The following is a 21,650-nucleotide window of genomic DNA, read 5'->3' on the forward strand; positions in this document are numbered from 1 at the left end:
CTATAGTAATATAAAGCAAATTTTTCTGGACATTATCATGCAAGAAAAGTTTATTTTTGGGATCGCGATCACCGCGTAATGATTTTTAAAGGTTGCATTACATTATTAACTGTCCCATGTGATCAGCCAGTGCGATTGGAAGTCCATGCTCAATTATTGCCTCCGTAAATAAAACTTCGGCATTTATCACATCCAAAGAATCTGTTTGGGCGACGAAAAACGTTGAAAGTTTTCCACTTGTATCGCTAGCAACGGCATTAGACTTGTGTTTTTTTGTCCCGACGTGGTCTTTTACATCGCTAATTCCTCCGTGTCCGATCGAAAAATCTTGTCTGCACAAGGTGCAATTCGCGTAGTTTTCACCCTTTTTTTTTTTTTTTTAATTAATATTAGATATATAACAACGGGCGGATGGCGGGCGGATGCAGTTCTGATCAAACGTTACATCGGGTGGATGGCGGATGGTTGACGACTTTCTGACGCGGTTGCGGATGAAATAAATTGCCTATCTGCGCATCTCTAATATATATATATATATGAAATACTTGACTTGGTGAATTCTAGCTGTCAATATACTCCTCCCCTCTTAACCACGCCCCCAACCACGCCCTGCCCCACCCCCGACCACGCCCCCACCCCCCACCTCCCGAAATCGGAGGTCTCAATGTAGGCAAGTATGTATTATGGTAAGAATCATTCAAATAACTATAACATATAGAACATGCTATACGTTTACCAAACAATCTGTCACTCCTAATCGCTAAATCCCATGAAATCTTATACGTCTAGTCTCTTACGTGAATGAGCTAAATAATATTATTTGATATTTTACGGTAATGTGTTAATAATTTCACACATAAGTCGCTCCTGAGTATAAGTCGCACCCCCGGCCAAACTATGAAAAAAACTGCGACTTATAGTCCGAAAAATACGGTAATCAAATCAGATTAAACATTTTGGAATTTGGTTTAATCATGATAAATCATGGGTAATTACTCACCTACACAATTGCAATTTTATTGTCAGAATGTCATCCAGGAACGTTTTTAAACGTTTTCCTTGAATGCATGTCATTTAATTGCACAAAACGTGGTAACAGTTTTATCTAAAGTTCTTTCAGGCTGCATTTTGGAGTGAAATTTGCCAGCGAGCCGAGCACACATGACATATGCTTTGATCTGATCACTGACGATATAGCAATTAAGGTAAAAGAGCTTGTATGGTTAAAATAAATTGCACAAAGGTTGTTCATGATTAATGCGATAATGTTTTGTGATTAATCACACAAGTTAATTTTGACAGCCCTAGTTCTATAATATAGTGTCGTTACTGTCGTACATCTCTTAACAAAGGGGTGCCCATTACGTCGATCGCGAGCTCCCGGTCGTGGAGGGTGTGTCAGTCGATCGCCAGCCAAGCTTGAAAAAAATAGACTTAAAAAGTAGCGATCATCAATCTTCACCAAGACGTCACTTTCGTCACTTGATTGACATTCACGGCCCCCGAGGGTCTTAGTGAAGATTGAAGATTACATATATGAATGAGGTACAAACCCCGTTTCCATATGAGTTGGGAAATTGTGTTAGATGTAAATATAAACGGAATACAATGATTTGCAAATCATTTTCAACCCATATTCAATTAAATATCCTACAAAGACAACATATATGATGTTCAAACTGATAAACATTTTTTTTTTGCAAATAATCATTAACTTTAGAATTTGACGCCAGCAACACGTGACAAAGAAGTTGGGAAAGGTGGCAATAAATACTGATAAAGTTGAGGAATGCTCATCAAACACTTATTTGGAACATCCCACAGGTGAACAGGCAAATTGGGAACAGGTGGGTGCCATGATTGGGTATAAAAGTAGATTCCATGAAATGCTCAGTCATTCACAAACAAGGATGGGGCGAGGGTCACCACTCTGTCAACAAATGCGTGAGCAAATTGTTGAACAGTTTAAGAAGAACCTTTCTCAACCAGCTATTGCAAGGAATTTAGGGATTTCACCATCTACGGTCCGTAATATCATCAAAGGGTTCAGAGAATCTGGAGAAATCACTGCACGTAAGCAGCAAAGCCCGTGACCTTCGATTCCCTCAGGCTGTACTGCATCAACAAGCGACATCAGTGTGTAAAGGATATCACCACATGGGCTCAGGAACACTTCAGAAACCCACTGTCAGTAACTACAGTTGGTCGCTACATCTGTAAGTGCAAGTTAAAACGCTCCTATGCAAGGCTAAAACCGTTTATCAACAACACCCAGAAACGCCCTTGGCTTCGCTGGGCCTGAGCTCATCTAAGATGGACTGATACAAAGTGGAAAAGTGTTCTGTGGTCTGACGAGTCCACATTTCAAATTGTTTTTGGAAACTGTGGACGTCGTGTCCTCCGGACCAAAGAGGAAAAGAACCATCCGCATTGTTATAGGCGCAAAGTTGAAAAGCCAGTATCTGTGATGGTATGGGGGTGTATTAGTGCCCAAGACATGGGTAACTTACACATCTGTGAAGGCGCCATTAATGCTGAAAGGTACATACAGGTTTAGGAGCAACATATGTTGCCATCCAAGCAACGTTACCATGGACGCCCCTGCTTATTTCAGCAAGACAATGCCAAGCCACATGTTACATCAACGTGGCTTCATAGGTCTGGACTACAGACCTGTCTCCAATTGAAAATGTGTAGCGCATTATGAAGCCTAAAATACCACAACGGAGACCCCCGGACTCTTGAACAACTTAAGCTGTACATCAAGCAAGAATGGGAAAGAATTCCACCTGAGAAGCTTAAAAAATGTGTCTCCTCAGTTCCCAAACGTTTACTGAGTGTTGTTAAAAGGAAAGGCCATGTAACACAGTGGTGAACATGCCCTTTCCCAACTATTTTGGCACATGTTGCAGCCATGAAATTCTAAGTTAATCATTATTTGCAAAAAAAAAATAAAGTTTATGAGTTTGAACATCAAATATGTTGTCTTTGTAGTGCATTCAACTGAATATGGGTTGAAAAGGATTTGCAAATCATTGTATTCCGATTATATTTACATCTAACACAATTTCCCAACTCATATGGAAACAGGGTTTGTAGATTCCTTCGACTTGGTCAATTGAATAGTAGCCCGCCTGCAGAAAAAGTGTGGGCATCCCTGTCTTAACACTTGCAAGGCAATTAAAATGTTACTTAAAGAATGGTTGAGTATAGTTCATAAAGGTTTTATGATAGCGACAGTTTGAGTCCGGATGGAACCAACTCTTTGCTTGATCAAAAAAACCTGTTTCATTTTAAAATGGCAACAACTCGGATGCTGTTGGATTAGCACATGTGTCGGCCTATGATGCTTTATGAACTCTGCCAGGCAACAAATGGCCGTGCAAACGTGAGCCTCACATCTGCCAATTCATGTGCTAGGTCAACCCAAAATGTTGAAAGAGCCATATTGGACCAAAAGTACAAAAACAAATCTGTCTGGAGCCTCAAAAAATTAAAAGCCATATTACATACAGATAGTGTGTCATGAGATATAAATTGAATTAAGAGGACTTAAAATAAACTAAATGAGCTCAAATATACCTACAAATGAGGCATAATGATGCAATATGTACATATAGCTAGCCTAACTAGAATGTTAGCATCGATTAGCTTGCAGTCATGCAGTGACCAAATATGTCTGATTAGCACTCCACACAAGTCGATAACATCAACAAAACTCACCTTTGTGCATTCATGCACAACGTTAAGTTTGGTGGACAAAATGAGACAGAAAAAGACGTGGCATAAAACACGTCCTAGAAAGTCGGAGAAAGTTATACATGTAAACAAACTAAGGTGAGTTCAAGGACCGCCAAAATTAGTAGGACAAAACGGCGCTCGCCAAATACTCGAATCAGTGAAGCATGTTTAATATAAACAGTGCCCTTTATAACAATTAGGAATGTTTGTGTCATGTTTGTCCTCCTACAGAAACTATATTAACACAAAAAATATATTTTTTTCCCCTCATCTTTTTCCATTTTTCATACATTTTTGAAAAAGCTCCAGAGAGCTACTAGGGCGGCGCTAGAGTCGCGGGTTGCCGACCTCCGTGCTAGGTAGTTCAAATTTGATCAGTTTGCGTTGTCCTCTGGGAAATATGTAACAATGTTTAAAGAGAAAAAACATGGAGGGATGTCATAAAGGGCCCCATAAAGACGCGAGTGTGGGCACTTTGATACATCCCAACTAATCCAGTGTAGGTCAATATATCCTAAGCTATCTGAACAAAACAGCTGTATGTTATTAATGACAAAGAAAATTACCGTATAAGTCGCACTTGCTGAAAATGCATAATAAAGAAGGAAAACAACATTATGCAACTTTCATAAACTATGAAAAAAACTGCGACTTATAGTCCGAAAAATACGGAAGTGTAACACCTAATAATTCAATCAATCAATCAATCAATGTTTATTTATATAGCCCTAAATCACAAGTGTCTCAAAGGGCTGCACAAGCCACAACGACATCCTCGGTATAGCCCACATAAGGGCAAGGAAAAACTCACCCCAGTGGGACGTCGATGTGAATGACTATGAGAAACCTTGGAGAGGACCGCATATGTGGGTAACCCCCCCCCCTCTAGGGAGACCGAATGCAATGGATGTCGAGTGGGTCTAACATAATATTGTGAGAGTCCAGTCCATAGTGGATCCAGCATAACAGTAAGAGTCCAGTCCACAGTGGGGTCAGCAGGAAACCATCCCGAGCGGAGACGGGTCAGCAGCGCAGAGATGTTCCCAACCAATATACAGGCGAGCGGTCCACCCCGGGTCCCGACCCCGGACAGCCAGCACCCCATCCATGGCCACCGGATCTGTGTGTCTTCCCCTCCACAAGGGATAGGGGGGAGCAGAGGAGAAAAGAAAAGAAACGGCAGATCAACTGGTCTAAAAAAAAGGGGGGCTATTCAAAGGCTAGAGTATACAAATGAGTTTTGAGATGGGACTTAAATGTTTCTACTGAGGTAGCATCTCTAATTGTTACCGGGAGGGCATTCCATAGTGCTGGAGCCCGAATAGAAAACGCTCTACAGCCCGCAGACTTTTTTTGGGCTCTGGGAATCACTAATAAGCCGGAGTTCTTTGAACGCAGATTTCTTGCCGGGACATATTTTGAGATGGCGGCGCCCTGATGGCAGCGGCTTGCAGACGCTCTTGGAAGTGTAGAGCGATTTGGCAAAAATATCCGTCAATTCTGTCTATTTCATGGCTGGCTCACAGCGTGGACACTTCGTGATCAGATACGACCGACAGACGATTCTGGATGTGGATAGATCGGGCCGTTATAGGCTGAAAGATGCGGGTACTTTCGACCTCCTCGCTAGCATGGGGATTCTTCGCTGGCTACATCCAGCGGCCTCCAAAGCAGCGGAGTTAAGTGCCAGCGTGGACCGTCAACGGAAGACACGTAAGCGGTGTGAGCGGAAGCAGAAGCGGGGATGCCGAGCGGGGCTAACAACAAAGCGAAAGGCTAATCCTCAAAGAAGCGCTAGTCCGGGTGAGAAGTTAGTTAAAATAGAACTAGCCAGCGCCAGGCTGGATAATACCTGCACACATAGCAACTATTTTAGAACAATACACAACTCAAAAAATGTTTTTTCTGTGTCAGAAGTAGACATGCACTCTACTGAGGTGGCAAGTTATGATGCGTTCGGTTTATCACAGCATCAAGCAAACAATCGGAAAATTCCCGTCATATCAATTCCTAGATATGGTCGTAATTATTTAAATTGCACTACACATAATAAACACAACATTATTAATATTGCTACTACGGATAATTTCAACAAAAACTCCTCAAAACAGCCCACTACCTATAATATGGGCTTCTTAAACATAAGATCATTATCTTCCAAAACGTTATTAGTTAATGAGGTCATTAGAGACAATAATCTTGACGTTATTGGTCTCGCCGAGACCTGGCTCAAACCAGACGATTTCTTTGCGCTGGGTGAGGCGTCTCCTCCTGGCTATGCGGGAGCGCATATTGCCCGTCCCATTAAAAGGGGTGGGGGAGTTGCACTCATCCACAATAAAAACTTTAATCTTACCCCGAACCTAAATAATAAATATAACTCGTTTGAGATGCTTACTATGAGGTTTGTCACACCGCTGCCTCTCCACCTGGCTGTTATCTACCGCCCCCCAGGACCCAATTCGGACTTCATCAGTGAATTTTCAGAGTTCGTTGCTGATTTAGTGACGCACGCCGACAATATAATCATAATGGGGGACTTTAATATCCATATGAATACCCCATCGGACCCTCAGTGCATGGCGCTCCAGACTATAATTGATAGCTGTGGTCTTACACAAATAATAAATGAACCTACGCATCGCAACGGAAATACGATAGATCTAGTGCTGGTCAGGGGTGTCACCACCTCCAAAGTTACGATACTCCCGTATACTAAAGTAATGTCCGATCATTACCTTATAAAATTCGAAGTTCTGACTCATTGTCAACAAACTAATAATAATAACTACTATAGCAGCCGCAACATTAATGCTGCCACAACGATGATTCTTGCTGGCCTACTGCCTTCGGTAATGGCACCATTCCCAAACTATGTCGGCTCTATTGATAACCTCACTAACAACTTTAACGACGCCCTGCGCGACACCATTGATAGTATAGCACCGCTAAAGCTTAAAAGAGCCCCTAAAAGGCGCACCCCATGGTTTACAGAAGAAACTAGAGCCCATAAATTATCATGTAGAAAGCTGGAACGCAAATGGCGCGCTACTAAACTTGAGGTTTTCCATCAAGCATGGAGTGATAGTTTAACAACTTATAAACACATGCTTACCCTAGCTAAAGCTAAATATTACTCAAATCTCATCCACCTCAACAAAAATGATCCGAAATTTTTGTTTAGTACAGTAGCATCGCTAACCCAACAAGGGACTCCTCCCAGTAGCTCCACCCACTCAGCAGATGATTTTATGAATTTCTTTAATAAGAAAATTGAACTCATTAGAAAGGAGATTAAAGACAATGCATCGCAGCTACAACTGGGTTCTATTAACACAGATACGACTGTATCTACGAAGGATACCGCCCTCCAAAATAGTTTCTCTCTCTTTGATGAAATAACATTAGAGGAATTGTTAAGATGTGTCAATGGGACAAAACAAACAACATGTTTACTTGACCCATTTCCTGGGAAACTTATTAAGGAGCTTTTTGTATTATTAGGTCCATCAGTGCTAAATATTATAAACTTATCACTCTCCTCTGGCACTGTTCCACTAGCATTCAAAAAAGCGGTTATTCATCCTTTGCTCAAAAGACCTAACCTCGATCCTGACCTCATGGTAAACTACCGGCCGGTGTCCCACCTTCCGTTTATCTCGAAAATCCTCGAAAAAATTGTCGCACAGCAGCTAAATGAACACTTGGTGTCTAACAATCTCTGTGAACCTTTTCAATCCGGTTTCAGGGCAAATCACTCTACGGAGACAGCCCTCGCAAAAATGACTAATGATCTACTGCTAACGATGGATTCTGATGCGTCATCTATGTTGCTGCTTCTTGATCTTAGCGCTGCTTTCGATACCGTCGATCATAATATTTTATTAGAGCGTATCAAAACACGTATTGGCATGTCAGACTTAGCCTTGTCGTGGTTTAACTCCTATCTTACTGACAGGATGCAATGCGTCTCCCATAACAATGTGACCTCGGACTATGTTAAGGTAACGTGCGGAGTCCCCCAAGGTTCGGTTCTTGGCCCTGCACTCTTTAGTATTTACATGCTGCCGCTAGGCGACATCATACGCAAATACGGTGTTAGCTTTCATTGCTATGCTGATGACACCCAACTCTACATGCCCCTAAAGCTGACCAACACGCCGGATTGTAGTCAGCTGGAGGCGTGTCTTAATGAAATTAAACAATGGATGTCTGCTAACTTCTTGCAACTCAACACTAAGAAAACGGAAATGCTGATTATCGGTCCTGCTAAACACCGACATTTATTTGATAATACCACCTTAACATTTGACAACCAAACAATTACACAAAGCGACTCAGTAAAGAATCTGGGTATTATCTTCGACCCAACTCTCTCCTTTGAGTCACACATTAAGAGTGTTACTAAAACGGCCTTCTTTCATCTCCGTAATATCGCTAAAATTCGTTCCATTTTGTCCACTAGCGACGCTGAGATCATTATTCATGCGTTCGTTACGTCTCGTCTCGATTACTGTAACGTATTATTTTCGGGTCTCCCTATGTCTAGCATTAAAAAATTACAGTTGGTACAAAATGCGGCTGCTAGACTTTTGACAAGAACAAGAAAGTTTGATCATATTACGCCTATACTGGCTCACCTGCACTGGCTTCCTGTGCACTTAAGATGCGACTTTAAGGTTTTACTACTTACGTATAAAATACTACACGGTCTAGCTCCAGCCTATCTTACCGATTGTATTGTACCATATGTCCCGGCAAGAAATCTACGTTCAAAGAACTCCGGCTTATTAGTGATTCCCAGAGCCCAAAAAAAGTCTGCGGGCTGTAGAGCGTTTTCTATTCGGGCTCCAGCACTATGGAATGCCCTCCCGGTAACAATTAGAGATGCTACCTCAGTAGAAACATTTAAGTCCCATCTTAAAACTCATTTGTATACTCTAGCCTTTGAATAGCCCCCCTTTTTTTAGACCAGTTGATCTGCCGTTTCTTTTCTTTTCTCCTCTGCTGCCCCCTATCCCTTGTGGAGGGGAAGACACACAGATCCGGTGGCCATGGATGGGGTGCTGGCTGTCCGGGGTCGGGACCCGGGGTGGACCGCTCGCCTGTATATTGGTTGGGAACATCTCTGCGCTGCTGACCCGTCTCCGCTCGGGATGGTTTCCTGCTGACCCCACTGTGGACTGGACTCTTACTGTTATGCTGGATCCACTATGGACTGGACTCTCACAATATTATGTTAGACCCACTCGACATCCATTGCATTCGGTCTCCCTAGAGGGGGGGGGGTTACCCACATATGCGGTCCTCTCCAAGGTTTCTCATAGTCATTCACATCGACGTCCCACTGGGGTGAGTTTTTCCTTGCCCTTATGTGGGCTATACCGAGGATGTCGTTGTGGCTTGTGCAGCCCTTTGAGACACTTGTGATTTAGGGCTATATAAATAAACATTGATTGATTGATTGATTGACATATGGTACAATACAATCGGTAAGATAGGCTGGAGCTAGACCGTGTAGTATTTTATACGTAAGTAGTAAAACCTTAAAGTCGCATCTTAAGTGCACAGGAAGCCAGTGCAGGTGAGCCAGTATAGGCGTAATATGATCAAACTTTCTTGTTCTTGTCAAAAGTCTAGCAGCCGCATTTTGTACCAACTGTAATCTTTTAATGCTAGACATAGGGAGACCCGAAAATAATATTAATAAGGAATTCATTTTATTATTACAATATGCCAAAGGCCATTGAAAGCAAGCTGAGGGTTTAAAACAGCCTCTGGGCCACACTTCTGGGGGTTGGTTGGTGTCGCATTAAGGGTTTTCTATATAAAAAGGCCACATGTGAAGCATTAACTTCCAGATTGATCGCACTAATCAAGGCTCCGCCCTTCAGTGCTGTCACGCACATGTTTTCAAACTTACGTGCTGTTGAGGATCTGGAACCTCTCCCCTTTCCTGAAGCTGAGGTCATCGTCGGTCCGAGCTTCGTAGTCGTACAGAGCCACAAACAGAGTCACTCCTGGAAGTAAGAATAAGTCACATGCTTAGTGATGAACACATTGTTTGTGGTTATACTGAGGAACACATTTTTTTGTGGTTATACCAAGGGATTGTTATGTTTTATTTTTTGATACGGCCAGTGAATGACCTCGCAGGGCGTTGCTTTTGAGGAAGAGGGGTGTGAGGCCTGGGTTTAGTCCGCTGCCACCTCCACATGCTTCGTGATAAGTCTGGCCTTAGCGTGCTTTTGGTTGTGGTTTCATTACCGGGTCAGTCCATATGTCAAACACATGCAGCGCTTACTATAAAATGTCAATGCTCCTCCTACGCGCCCGCTCCCTCTTGTTATCTCTTTTACTGTCTTGTTTCACTAACTACACTCTGCCTCTGATCCTTACTACTGTATTTTTCGGACTATAAGTCGCAGTTTTTTTCATAGTTTGGCAGTGCGACTTATATAAAATATTTTTGGTGGTCAGTCTTTAACAACATTTTTGCAGTCAATCCTCAAAACCAGCATTTTTGTAGTCAGTTTTTTAAAAACAACTTGGATCTTTTCTCCTCTGCTCCCCCCTATCCCTTGTGGAGGGGGAGACACACAGGCCCGATGGCCATGGATGGGGTGCTGGCTGTCCGGGGTCGGGACCCGGGGTGGACCGCTCGCCTGTGTATCGGTTGGGAACATCTCTGCGCTGCTGACCCGTCTCCGCTCGGGATGGTTTCCTGCTGACCCCACTGTGGACTGGACTCTTACTGTTATGTTGGATCCACTATGGACTGTACTCTCACAATATTATGTTAGACCCACTCGACATCCATTGCATTCGGTCTCCCCTAGAGGGGGCGGGGGGGGGTTACCCACATATGTGGTCCTCTCCAAGGTTTCTCATAGTCATTCACATCGACGTCCCACTGGGGTGAGTTTTTCCTTGCCCTTATGTGGGCTCTGTACCGAGGATGTCGTTGTGGCTTGTGCAGCCCTTTGAGACACTTGTGATTTAGGGCTATATAAATAAACATTGATTGATTGATTGATCTCCTGTTGTATGGAGGATCTTTGAATAGCATTTCTATATTTGTTTCTCAAAAACAGCAAAATATTTTTTGGCGGTCAGTCTTTAATAGCATTTTTGCAGTCGATCCTCAAAAACACAATTTTTGTAGTCAGTTTTTAAAAACAACATGGATATCCTGCTTTGTGGAGGTTCTTTGAATAGCATTTCTATATTTTGTTCTCAAAAACAGCAGAGCGCTCTTGTCAGGCGCGGGGTCTTTGACGGAAGCTGTCTTTGAGTAGCGTTTCTGGAGTAGGATCTCAAAAACAGCAGAGCAATCTTATTATGTGGAGGATCTTTGATAAGCTTTTAACAACAGCATAGAGTTCCTGTTGTTGTTGGGTCTTTGACGGGCATTTTTGCAGCGCTCATTATAGGATCTTTGACTAGATCCAGTATATGACAGCTGCTACTTTTCAGGACTTTTAAGGACCTATACTGCTCCAAACAGAAATCAAAGATCCTCTCTATGACAGCTGCTACTTTTCAGGACCTATACTGCTAAAAACAGCAGTCAAAGGTCCTCTTTATGAGAGCTGCTACTTTTAAGAGACTATACTGCCAACAAACAGCAGTCAAAGACCCTCTATATGACAACTGCTACTTTTAAGGACCTATACTGACAAAAACAGCAGTCAAAGATCCTCTATAAGGATCTTCTTTATTATGCATTTTCGGCAGGTGCGACTTATACTCCGGTGCGACTTATACTCCGAAAAATACGGCTATAACATTCCCTTTTGTCCCTCACACTATGTATGTGTTATGTTGTTCTTTTACAGTGTTAATCTGCTCTGCTGTGATTCACTTGGAGGGTGACCAACGCGTTGATCTAAAATGTTCAGTCATGTATTTTATGGGAGCACTTTCCCCTCATCTGGTTGTCATCACCAACATTTACAATACAAGCAGTGTCACTCACACAAGCGTCATTGTTCCTCATCAATTGAGGCAATGAATACAGCAACTACGGTGACTTTTTCTTACAAACTAGTAATTGACTATTAATGTGAAATTACTTTCTTTGCGTGCAAAAATGTGTCTTCTAATCCTTATTTGTTGGTTTTGGAGTCATTTCCTTAGTGTTTGTGTGTCTGCTTTCCTGTCATTTCTCTGGCATATGTGGCGGTCTTTTTTTTTTTTTTTTTTTACTTAATTTTTTAAGCATTTAGACAGATTTTTTTTTTTTTTTTAACAACTGAACACTTGATAACACAGACGTTTATCTAGGCCAGAGGTCGGAAACCCAGAATGTCGAAAGAGCCATATTGGACCAAAAATAAAAAATTAAATCTGTCTGGAGTAGGGCTGCAACTAACGATTAATTTGATAATCGATTAATCTGTCGATTATTACTTCGATTAGTCGATTATTACTTCGATTGATCGATTAATAATCGGATAAAAGAGACAAACTACATTTCTATCCTTTCCAGTATTTTATTGGAAAAAAAACAGCATACTGGCACCATACTTATTTTGATTATTGTTTCTCAGCTCTTTGTACATGTTGCAGTTTATAAATAAAGGTTTATAAAAAAATAAAAAAATAAAAATAAAAATTAAAACAATAAAAATTGCCTTTGCGCATGCGCATAGCATATCGATGACTAAATTAAGCGCCAACTATTTTTATAATCGATTTTAATCGATTAGTTGTTGCAGCCCTAGTCTGGAGCCGCAAACAATTCAAAGTGTTATAATGAAGACACCACATGATGTAAGTCTATATTAGCTATTTTAGCCTACTATAAAAATGACTTCAAAAGTCTTATATAAGTGTTAAAATGAAGGCAACACATGATGTAAGTGTCTATATTAGCTATAGTAGCCTACTATCAAAGGCTGACGCAAATCTTCGTTGACAGAAATGTTGTATTTTAATTTTTACTCTACACATTTTTGCAACATTGGAAATCATTAGTAAAATGGAGACTTCTCAGAGGATGAGATAAATCCTGGAAATTACTGGCTCAGAATGACCAAAGGTATAGATGTGTGTGTCCAAGTTAAAGGAAACGGCAGGCTGTCTTCTTCTAATGGATTTCAAACAATCTTTGCAGGCTGGGTATAATTTGCTGTGGTCTGGAACAACATGGCACACAATCAACTAAGAGAAATGCAGCCAATATTACGTACATATAATGTGTCATGAGACATGCAAATATAAATTAAATACGGAGAGGACATAAGTAAAGGAAATTATAAGAGCTCACACATACCTACAAACGAGGCATAATGATTAATTTTTCGATTATTACTTCAATTAACCGATTAATAATCGGATAAAAGAAACAAACTACATTTCTATCCTTTCCAGTATTTCATTGAAAAAAAAACAGCATACTGGCACCATACTTATTTTGATTATTGTTTCTCAGCTGTTTGTAAATGCTGCAGTTTATAAATAAAGGTTTATAAAAAAAATAAAAAAAATAAAAAATAAATAAAAAGTAGCCTCTGTGCATGTGCATAGCATAGATCCAACGAATCGATGACTAAATTAATCGCCAACTATTTTTATAATCGATTTTAATCGATTAGTTGGTGCAGCCCTAATACATACATACATACATATATATATATATACATATATATATATATATATATATATATATATATATATATATATATATACACACACATATATATATATATATATATACACACATGTATATATATATATATATATACACACACGTATATATATATATATATATATATATATATATATATATATATATATATATATACATACACACACACACACACACACGTATATACAGGTATGTATATACACACACACACACACACACACACACACACACACACACACACACACACACACACACACACTTTAAATCTGTAGACTGGTAGCTTCGTCGCCAACATTTTTCGTAAAATTCTTGCAGCAAATTACTGTAAATGGAAAAATGGTACCACTTTTTTTGTATGGCCAGTTTTTTTAAATCAGGAAATTTATGTTTTGTGGTGTATTACTGTAAACAGAAAAACGTTACCACAGTTTTTTTTTAAATTATTGTTATATTTCTTGTCATTTTTACAATGTTCAATTCAATGGATGACTTGCTTTTAAATCATAAGTCAATAAGATATTTGCATTCTAATAGAACATGTTTGTAATGTATGATAATTTAATATTTGTTATATTATTGAGAAACACGAAACGGATAGTGCATTATTGTTAGAGATAATAACCACTTTCCAACATTAAGTCATACAAATGTAACTAACATTACATCATTAAGATAACATTATTATTACAGATTCATTCATAAGTCAAGCAGATATTTGAGTATATATTTTTACTTTACAAGAGAAAATGTAATGTATGATAATATAATCTGTTACAACATCAGATAATATTGAATACACATATATACAATTTGCATGAAGTACATGTATTTTTTTCTGTCAAGACAGAAAGAATGAACACATTTAGTAAAACAAGATAAAGTAATTTTTGTAGGCTTTCGTGGGCCACTGAAAATGACCTCAAGTGGGCCCCGACTTTGACATCTGCGATATGCATGGAAAAAAGATAAGATTGAATAAGCTCTGCTTTATCCTCTTTTTCGGAAATGTTTATTTGTGCGAATGAGTCCACGTGATGCTCCTTAACGTCTGAAACAAATGAACCATACCATGTTTGTTGTGACGGACATGCACGAGAACATCCCGCAGTTCTGTGGAGCTTCAGACGCAGTAGGGAAGCCATTTCAAAGCCAAAAGGCAAGCGGTCTTAAAGAGTTAATGCAAAGCTGCTGGCTATCACTCACTCACTCACTCACTCACTCACACACTCACTCACACTCACACTCTTCACACACAATCTTGTATTTGTTACCTTCTTGAGACCTCCGAAAAATGCTTACCTCTTTCGGACCACCCTTTTCTAGATGTATAAAGATTTGTATTTACAAAATAAGTAATATATACAAACTATGCAAATACAAAAAATGGAAGCTTTTTGTAAAAAAAATGTTTGGGAATTATTTGTTTGTAATTGGTTTTTAATCTTCATTATTTACTTCGTTATTACAGTATGTCTCTATATACATATTTATTTAAAAAAAATTAAATATATTTTGGCCAAAGGGGGCACATTTAAATTTCTTACACATACTTATTAGTATATATGTTGGCCAGAGGGGGAGCACTTCAAATTTTTTTTACACACACTTGTTATTTCATATGTTGACCAGAGGGGGAGCACTTTTAAAACGGACACACAGTCAATTTGAAAAATCCCTTCTTTTTGTTCAAATTAGATGTTAAACATGTTTTATGGGCCAAAGCTTAAAAATCACTTAGGCATCTTCAGAATGGATCTGACTAACATTAAAAAAGGTTTCCCTTTAGGGGACCTGTTTTTTTTTGTCCCCTAAAGGGGACTGTGTAAACAGAGCGATGTCCCCATTAAGTATGCATTGCCAGAACACACACACACACACACACACACACACACACACACACACACACACACACACACACACACACACACACACACACACACACACACACACATTATTGTATTTGTTACCTTCTTGAGACCTCCGAAAAATGCCTACCTCTTTAGGACCACCCTTTTCTAGATATATAAATATTTGTATTTACAACATGAGTAATATATACAAACTATGCAAATACAAAAAAGGTAAGCTTTTTGTAAAAAAATTTTTGGGGGAATTATTTGTTTGTAATTGGTTTTTAATCTTCCTTATTTACTTCAAGTTTTTACAGTATGTCTCTATACATATTTATTTAAAAAAAAAAAAAAAAAAATTTGGCCAAAGGGGGCACATTTAAATGTCTTACCTATACTTATAATTATATATGTTGGCCAGAGGGGGATCACTTAAAAAAAAAAATTACACACACTTGTTATTTCATATGTTGACCAAAGGGGGAGCACTTAAAACCTAGACTTTAACTGGTTTAAAAACTTCACAGTCAATGTGATGGTTTCTGCAACACTTGACAAGTCCCCAACATGGAGCATCCTCCCAGTGCTTCAAGGCATGAGGTCCAGATTAAGGAGGCAAATCTCAATTATCTTCACTGATCCCTACATCTGCTAATAGGCCTGGAAGTGTCAAATATGATTTGATTGTCTGAGATGTGCATCACGGCGTAGTGCAGGAGCAAACACCATTGCTGACATGGTTTTTCAGTTCAAACCGAGGCTAAGTTTGCATTCTCCTCACATCTTCTTGCGGTTATCTCTTCTTTATATATACAGGTAAAAGCCAGTAAATTAGAATATTTTGAAAAACTTGATTTATTTCAGTAATTGCATTCAAAAGGTGTAACTTGTACATTATATTTATTCATTGCACACAGACTGATGCATTCAAATGTTTATTTCATTTAATTTTGATGATTTGAAGTGGCAACAAATGAAAATCCAAAATTCCGTGTGTCACAAAATTAGAATATTACTTAAGGCTAATACAAAAAAGGGATTTTTAGAAATGTTGGCCAACTGAAAAGTATGAAAATGAAAAATATGAGCATGTACAATACTCAATACTTGGTTGGAGCTCCTTTTGCCTCAATTACTGCGTTAATGCGGCGTGGCATGGAGTCGATGAGTTTCTGGCACTGCTCAGGTGTTATGAGAGCCCAGGTTGCTCTGATAGTGGCCTTCAACTCTTCTGCGTTTTTGGGTCTGGTATTCTGCATCTTCCTTTTCACAATACCCCACAGATTTTCTATGGGGCTAAGGTCAGGGGAGTTGGCGGGCCAATTTAGAACAGAAATACCATGGTCCGTAAACCAGGCACGGGTAGATTTTGCGCTGTGTGCAGGCGCCAAGTCCTGTTGGAACTTGAAATCTCCATCTCCATAGAGCAGGTCAGCAGCAGGAAGCATGAAGTGCTCTAAAACTTGCTGGTAGACGGCTGCGTTGACCCTGGATCTCAGGAAACAGAGTGGACCGACACCAGCAGATGACATGGCACCCCAAACCATCACTGATGGTGGAAACTTTACACTAGACTTCAGGCAACGTGGATCCTGTGCCTCTCCTATCTTCCTCCAGACTCTGGGACCTCGATTTCCAAAGGAAATGCAACATTTGCATGGTTGGGTGATGGTTTGGGGTGCCATGTCATCTGCTGGTGTCGGTCCACTCTGTTTCCTGAGATCCAGGGTCAACGCAGCCGTCTACCAGCAAGTTTTAGAGCACTTCATGCTTCCTGCTGCTGACCTGCTCTATGGAGATGGAGATTTCAAGTTCCAACAGGACTTGGCGCCTGCACACAGCGCAAAATCTACCCGTGCCTGGTTTACGGACCATGGTATTTCTGTTCTAAATTGGCCCGCCAACTCCCCTGACCTTAGCCCCATAGAAAATCTGTGGGGTATTGTGAAAAGGAAGATGCAGAATGCCAGACCCAAAAACGCAGAAGAGTTGAAGGCCACTATCAGAGCAACTTGGGCTCTCATAACACCTGAGCAGTGCCAGAAACTCATCGACTCCATGCCACGCCGCATTAACGCAGTAATTGAGGCAAAAGGAGCTCCAACCAAGTATTGAGTATTGTACATGCTCATATTTTTCATTTTCATACTTTTCAGTTGGCCAACATTTCTAAAAATCCCTTTTTTGTATTAGCCTTAAGTAATATTCTAATTTTGTGACACACGGAATTTTGGATTTTCATTTGTTGCCACTTCAAATCATCAAAATTAAATGAAATAAACATTTGAATGCATCAGTCTGTGTGCAATGAATAAATATAATGTACAAGTTACACCTTTTGAATGCAATTACTGAAATAAATCAAGTTTTTCAAAATATTCTAATTTACTGGCTTTTACCTGTATATATATATATTTTTTGTATTTTATTTATTTATTTATTTTTTTTATATATGGGGCTGACTCCACAGAAGTAGATGCAGAAAAAAAGGGCTGTGGTTGACATCAAAGTGAGAGTTAGTGATAAACATATAGTGCATAAATTAAGATATAAAAAAAGAGAGCGAGCCTGTGCGTCTCTTCTCTGTTGCTCAGATGGGCTTAGTGGAACTCCAGCAATCATTTGGGTCACCCCGTTTTCCATTAACTCTTAGCTGGTGGACATCCATCTTCCGCCAGGCTCGATGAATGTATCGGGGCACGACAGGACTGGGCGGAAAATAGGAAAGAGCAAAATGTCTCTGATGTGACGGGGCTCATTTGAAATCATTTGCGGTAAAAAATTAAAAAAAATTAAAAAAAAACAAGGAGAAAAGTAGGGCGATGATTTCTCCATGCGGCATCGAAATTGTTAAGGGTTACAACGTGGCGCCAAAAGTAGGGCTTGCTGACAGACCGTATTTCATTTCACTTTAGTAAAGTCAACAGTTTTTGCTCGGCTGTCCTCTGCCAGAGAGGCTGTTTGGCCTTTCGGAAGTGGTGACTGGGTATTAATAGTAACAAGAGGCCACCATTTTGGTTTGCAGACTTGGGTTTGAGTCCTGGCGTATTTTTTGTGGGGCATTTTAAACCATTTTTAAAAGAAAACCTTTTAAAGCTATCAAAACATTACAGTAAAAAAGACACTAAAGACACATTTTAAAGCTATCAAAACCCATCCATCTTCTACCGCTTATTCCCTTCGGGGTCGCGGGGGGCGCTGGAGCCTATCTCAGCTACAATCATGTGGAAGGCGGAGTACACCCTGGACAAGTCGCCACCTCATCGCAGGGTCAACACATTACAGTAAAAAACAATCAACTGTGAATAAATAGAGTGTCTAATTGAGCGGGGATATGCTTACTTCCTGAGACTATTACCTCAGAGGCCTATGGTCTATTTACTAGTGCAAGGACAGTCTAGTTACTTATGGGTTAAAATGGGAATGGAAATGGAAATATGAAAATAGGAGGTTCACAAGGCTGAAAATTAAAAATTATGTTTTTCCTAAATTTCAACAAAGAACTACACTGCAAAAATACAACATACATAAAATTTAGTGGAGATGTACAATATTAAAAAAAAAAAAAAAAAAAAGTTAAAGTACAATGATTGTCACACACACACTAGGTGTGGTGAAATTAACCTCTGCATTTGACCCATCCCCTTGTTTACCCCATGGGAGGTGAGGGGAGCAGTGAGCAGCAGCGGTGGCCGCGCTCGGGAATCATTTTTGGTGATTTAACCCCCAATTCCAACCCTTGATGCTGAGTGCTAAAAACCATATATATATTTTCATGCTTCTCAAAACTGATACAATTACAGCTACCCGATAACCTATTTTTATCTATCATTCTTTAAATTGACATTGAACTGAAGTTTGTGCACATCTTTCTTTGCAGCTGCCTTTGGGGCAGCTTCTTTAGCAGCGCAGGTGTTTTTCATAGGCTTATATATAAATACACACATATCTTAGGAGCCTTTGTAACCTGTTTGCTTACTTTCTACTAAAAGAGATGTTGTCTGGTATGTTCACTATGCTATATATAATATAATATAATATATATATACATTTATGTATATATACATACACATATCTATATACATACACATATCTATATATATATATATATATATATATATATATACATACACACACACATACATATATATACATACATATATACACTCATCTATAGGTGCCAACATACATATTTATACACACACACACAATATATATATTTATATATATACGTATACACATATATATACGTATACACACATATATATATATATATATATATATACATATATATATATATATATATATATATATGTGTGTATACGTATATATATATATATATATATATATATATATATATATATATATATATGTGTGTGTATACGTATATATATATACATATATATATATATATATATATATATATATATATATATACACTTATATATATATATATATGTATATATATATATATATATATATATATAAATAAATGGACGAATGGATGATTAGTCTATTTGTCCATTTACTGTCAATATCTGGTTATTTTCTGTTTTAACATGTTCTATCTACAATTCTGTTAAAATTTTAAAACTTTATACAGCTCTTGTACTTGGTATCGTTACAATCAATGTCTGTATAGTGAACCACCCTTTTGTTTACATTCAGGAGCTGGCCTGCTGTTAGCGGTGAGCTATTGTATCCTCCTACAGTGTGTGGTGAAGCATGTTCAGCAATTCCTTGTCCTGCAGAGATACTTGTAAGAAATCGTTTAATTGTTGCCATGGAGGTGAGGATTAGTGATTTAGAAGTAGCTAAAACACTACGTAGAGACTTTAGCCACTAGCTATGTTTTACAACACCACTTGCAGAACGGCTGTTTATAGTGCCTTGTACTTTGTCGTTAGTTTTTTACCTTGTTTGTTTTGTCATTATCTTTTAACTATTTTATCTGTATATTGTAAAGCAATTGTCCGCTCTTCTGTCTTCACACTGTTTCTGCTTGCAAGTGATGTGTGTGTGTGTGTTGACTATCATGCGATGCGGCACGTATACCAGCAATGTCACCACAGAGCGCCTCATGTCAATGAAAACAAAGTACCAGTATTTTTATTAGTACCGCAGTACTTTATGAGTCCCAGTATATTGTACAAACCAAATTCCTTATATCAGCTAATCATTATCTGTGTGATATTTGCACCCATAATATTTAGTAATCTCCTTACTACACTATACTTATGAGGTACGGCAGTGGTCACAAACCTTTTCCAGCCCATGATCCCTGGTCTCAGCCAAAAACCAAGCAAGATCTAATTTTGCGTCAACTAAGTTGCAAATGTGTGTGTATATTCATTTTGGCTTTTATCATCGTGTTTCTCAATTTTTGCTGGTGTTTTTTTTGTAATGTGCTTAGGGCCAATGACAGACAAGTCACAGGCCACACATGGCCCCGATGCCACGCTTAGAGCACCCCTGCTGTTGACGCTAATTGTTTATGGCCACCATAGTCTTAGTACCATAGTATATCTGTTCATTCTATGGTCAATGATGGGCAAGCTACTTGGAAAATGTAGTAACTTGTACGATAAGCTACGAGTTACTCTCGATTAAATGTAGCTAAGCGACAGGGGAAGCTATCCTCAAAGAATTGTAGCAAGCTACACTACCAGCTACAATACAAAAGTAGCTTGTTACATCAAAGAGAACTATTAACTATCTATCATTTAGCTGGGGACACCCTACAATGACCTTTAGGGGTCCCCGCCCCCCAACGTACGTATTTATTTAGTTTGCCTTTTCTTTGGCCTACCCCTATAATGTTATTCATTTTCTCTACCTTCAGTAAAAAAAACAGCATCTATCTACTGTATATCTTGACGACAAAAACCAATGAGTTGTGTGTTGTGTGGGAACAGTTGGTAATGGTTACAGTATGTGCAGTAAAACTTTTTATGAACTCAACTCGCCTTAATGGGTGTTCCTAAATATGTGTTCCACGTCTTAGATGAAGATGTTATGATTTTGGTTTACAAAGTAAACAACTAAAAACTAAGGTTTTGGGCATTATTTTCTTTAAATGCATACATTTGTCTAAATATGGATAAGGACACGCATTATTGTGGTTTTTCTGCACAGCATTACTAAAGGATACATCTAATTTGTGGGAGAGAGAATTCCTCTGCCATTTTCAAGTACCGTATTTTTCGGACTATAAGTCGCAGTTTTTTTCATAGTTTGGCCGGGGGTGCGACTTATACTCAGGCGCGACTTATGTGTGAAATTATTAACACATTACCGTACAATATCAAATAATATTATTTAGCTCATTCACGTAAGAGACTAGACGTATAAGATTTCATGGGATTTAGCGATTAGGAGTGACAGATTGTTTGGTAAACGTATAGCAT

General features: G+C 39.2%; 1 protein-coding gene across 4 annotated transcripts in view; it reads right to left on the minus strand.

Moving 5' to 3' along the window:
- Positions 1–21,650, minus strand: part of LOC133611411 (tyrosine-protein kinase fyna) — a 130,300-nt gene that overhangs the window by 38,820 nt on the left and 69,830 nt on the right. For all 4 annotated transcript variants that reach the window (XM_072913626.1, XM_072913625.1, XM_072913627.1 and 1 more), the window contains one exon: positions 9,665–9,761. In XM_072913626.1, coding sequence (XP_072769727.1) covers positions 9,665–9,761 — 97 coding nt within the window. The remainder of the gene's footprint in view (positions 1–9,664; positions 9,762–21,650) is intronic.

Source organism: Nerophis lumbriciformis, linkage group LG08, assembly GCF_033978685.3.
Source record: "Nerophis lumbriciformis linkage group LG08, RoL_Nlum_v2.1, whole genome shotgun sequence".
In the NCBI taxonomy this organism is placed as follows: Eukaryota; Metazoa; Chordata; class Actinopteri; order Syngnathiformes; family Syngnathidae; genus Nerophis; species Nerophis lumbriciformis.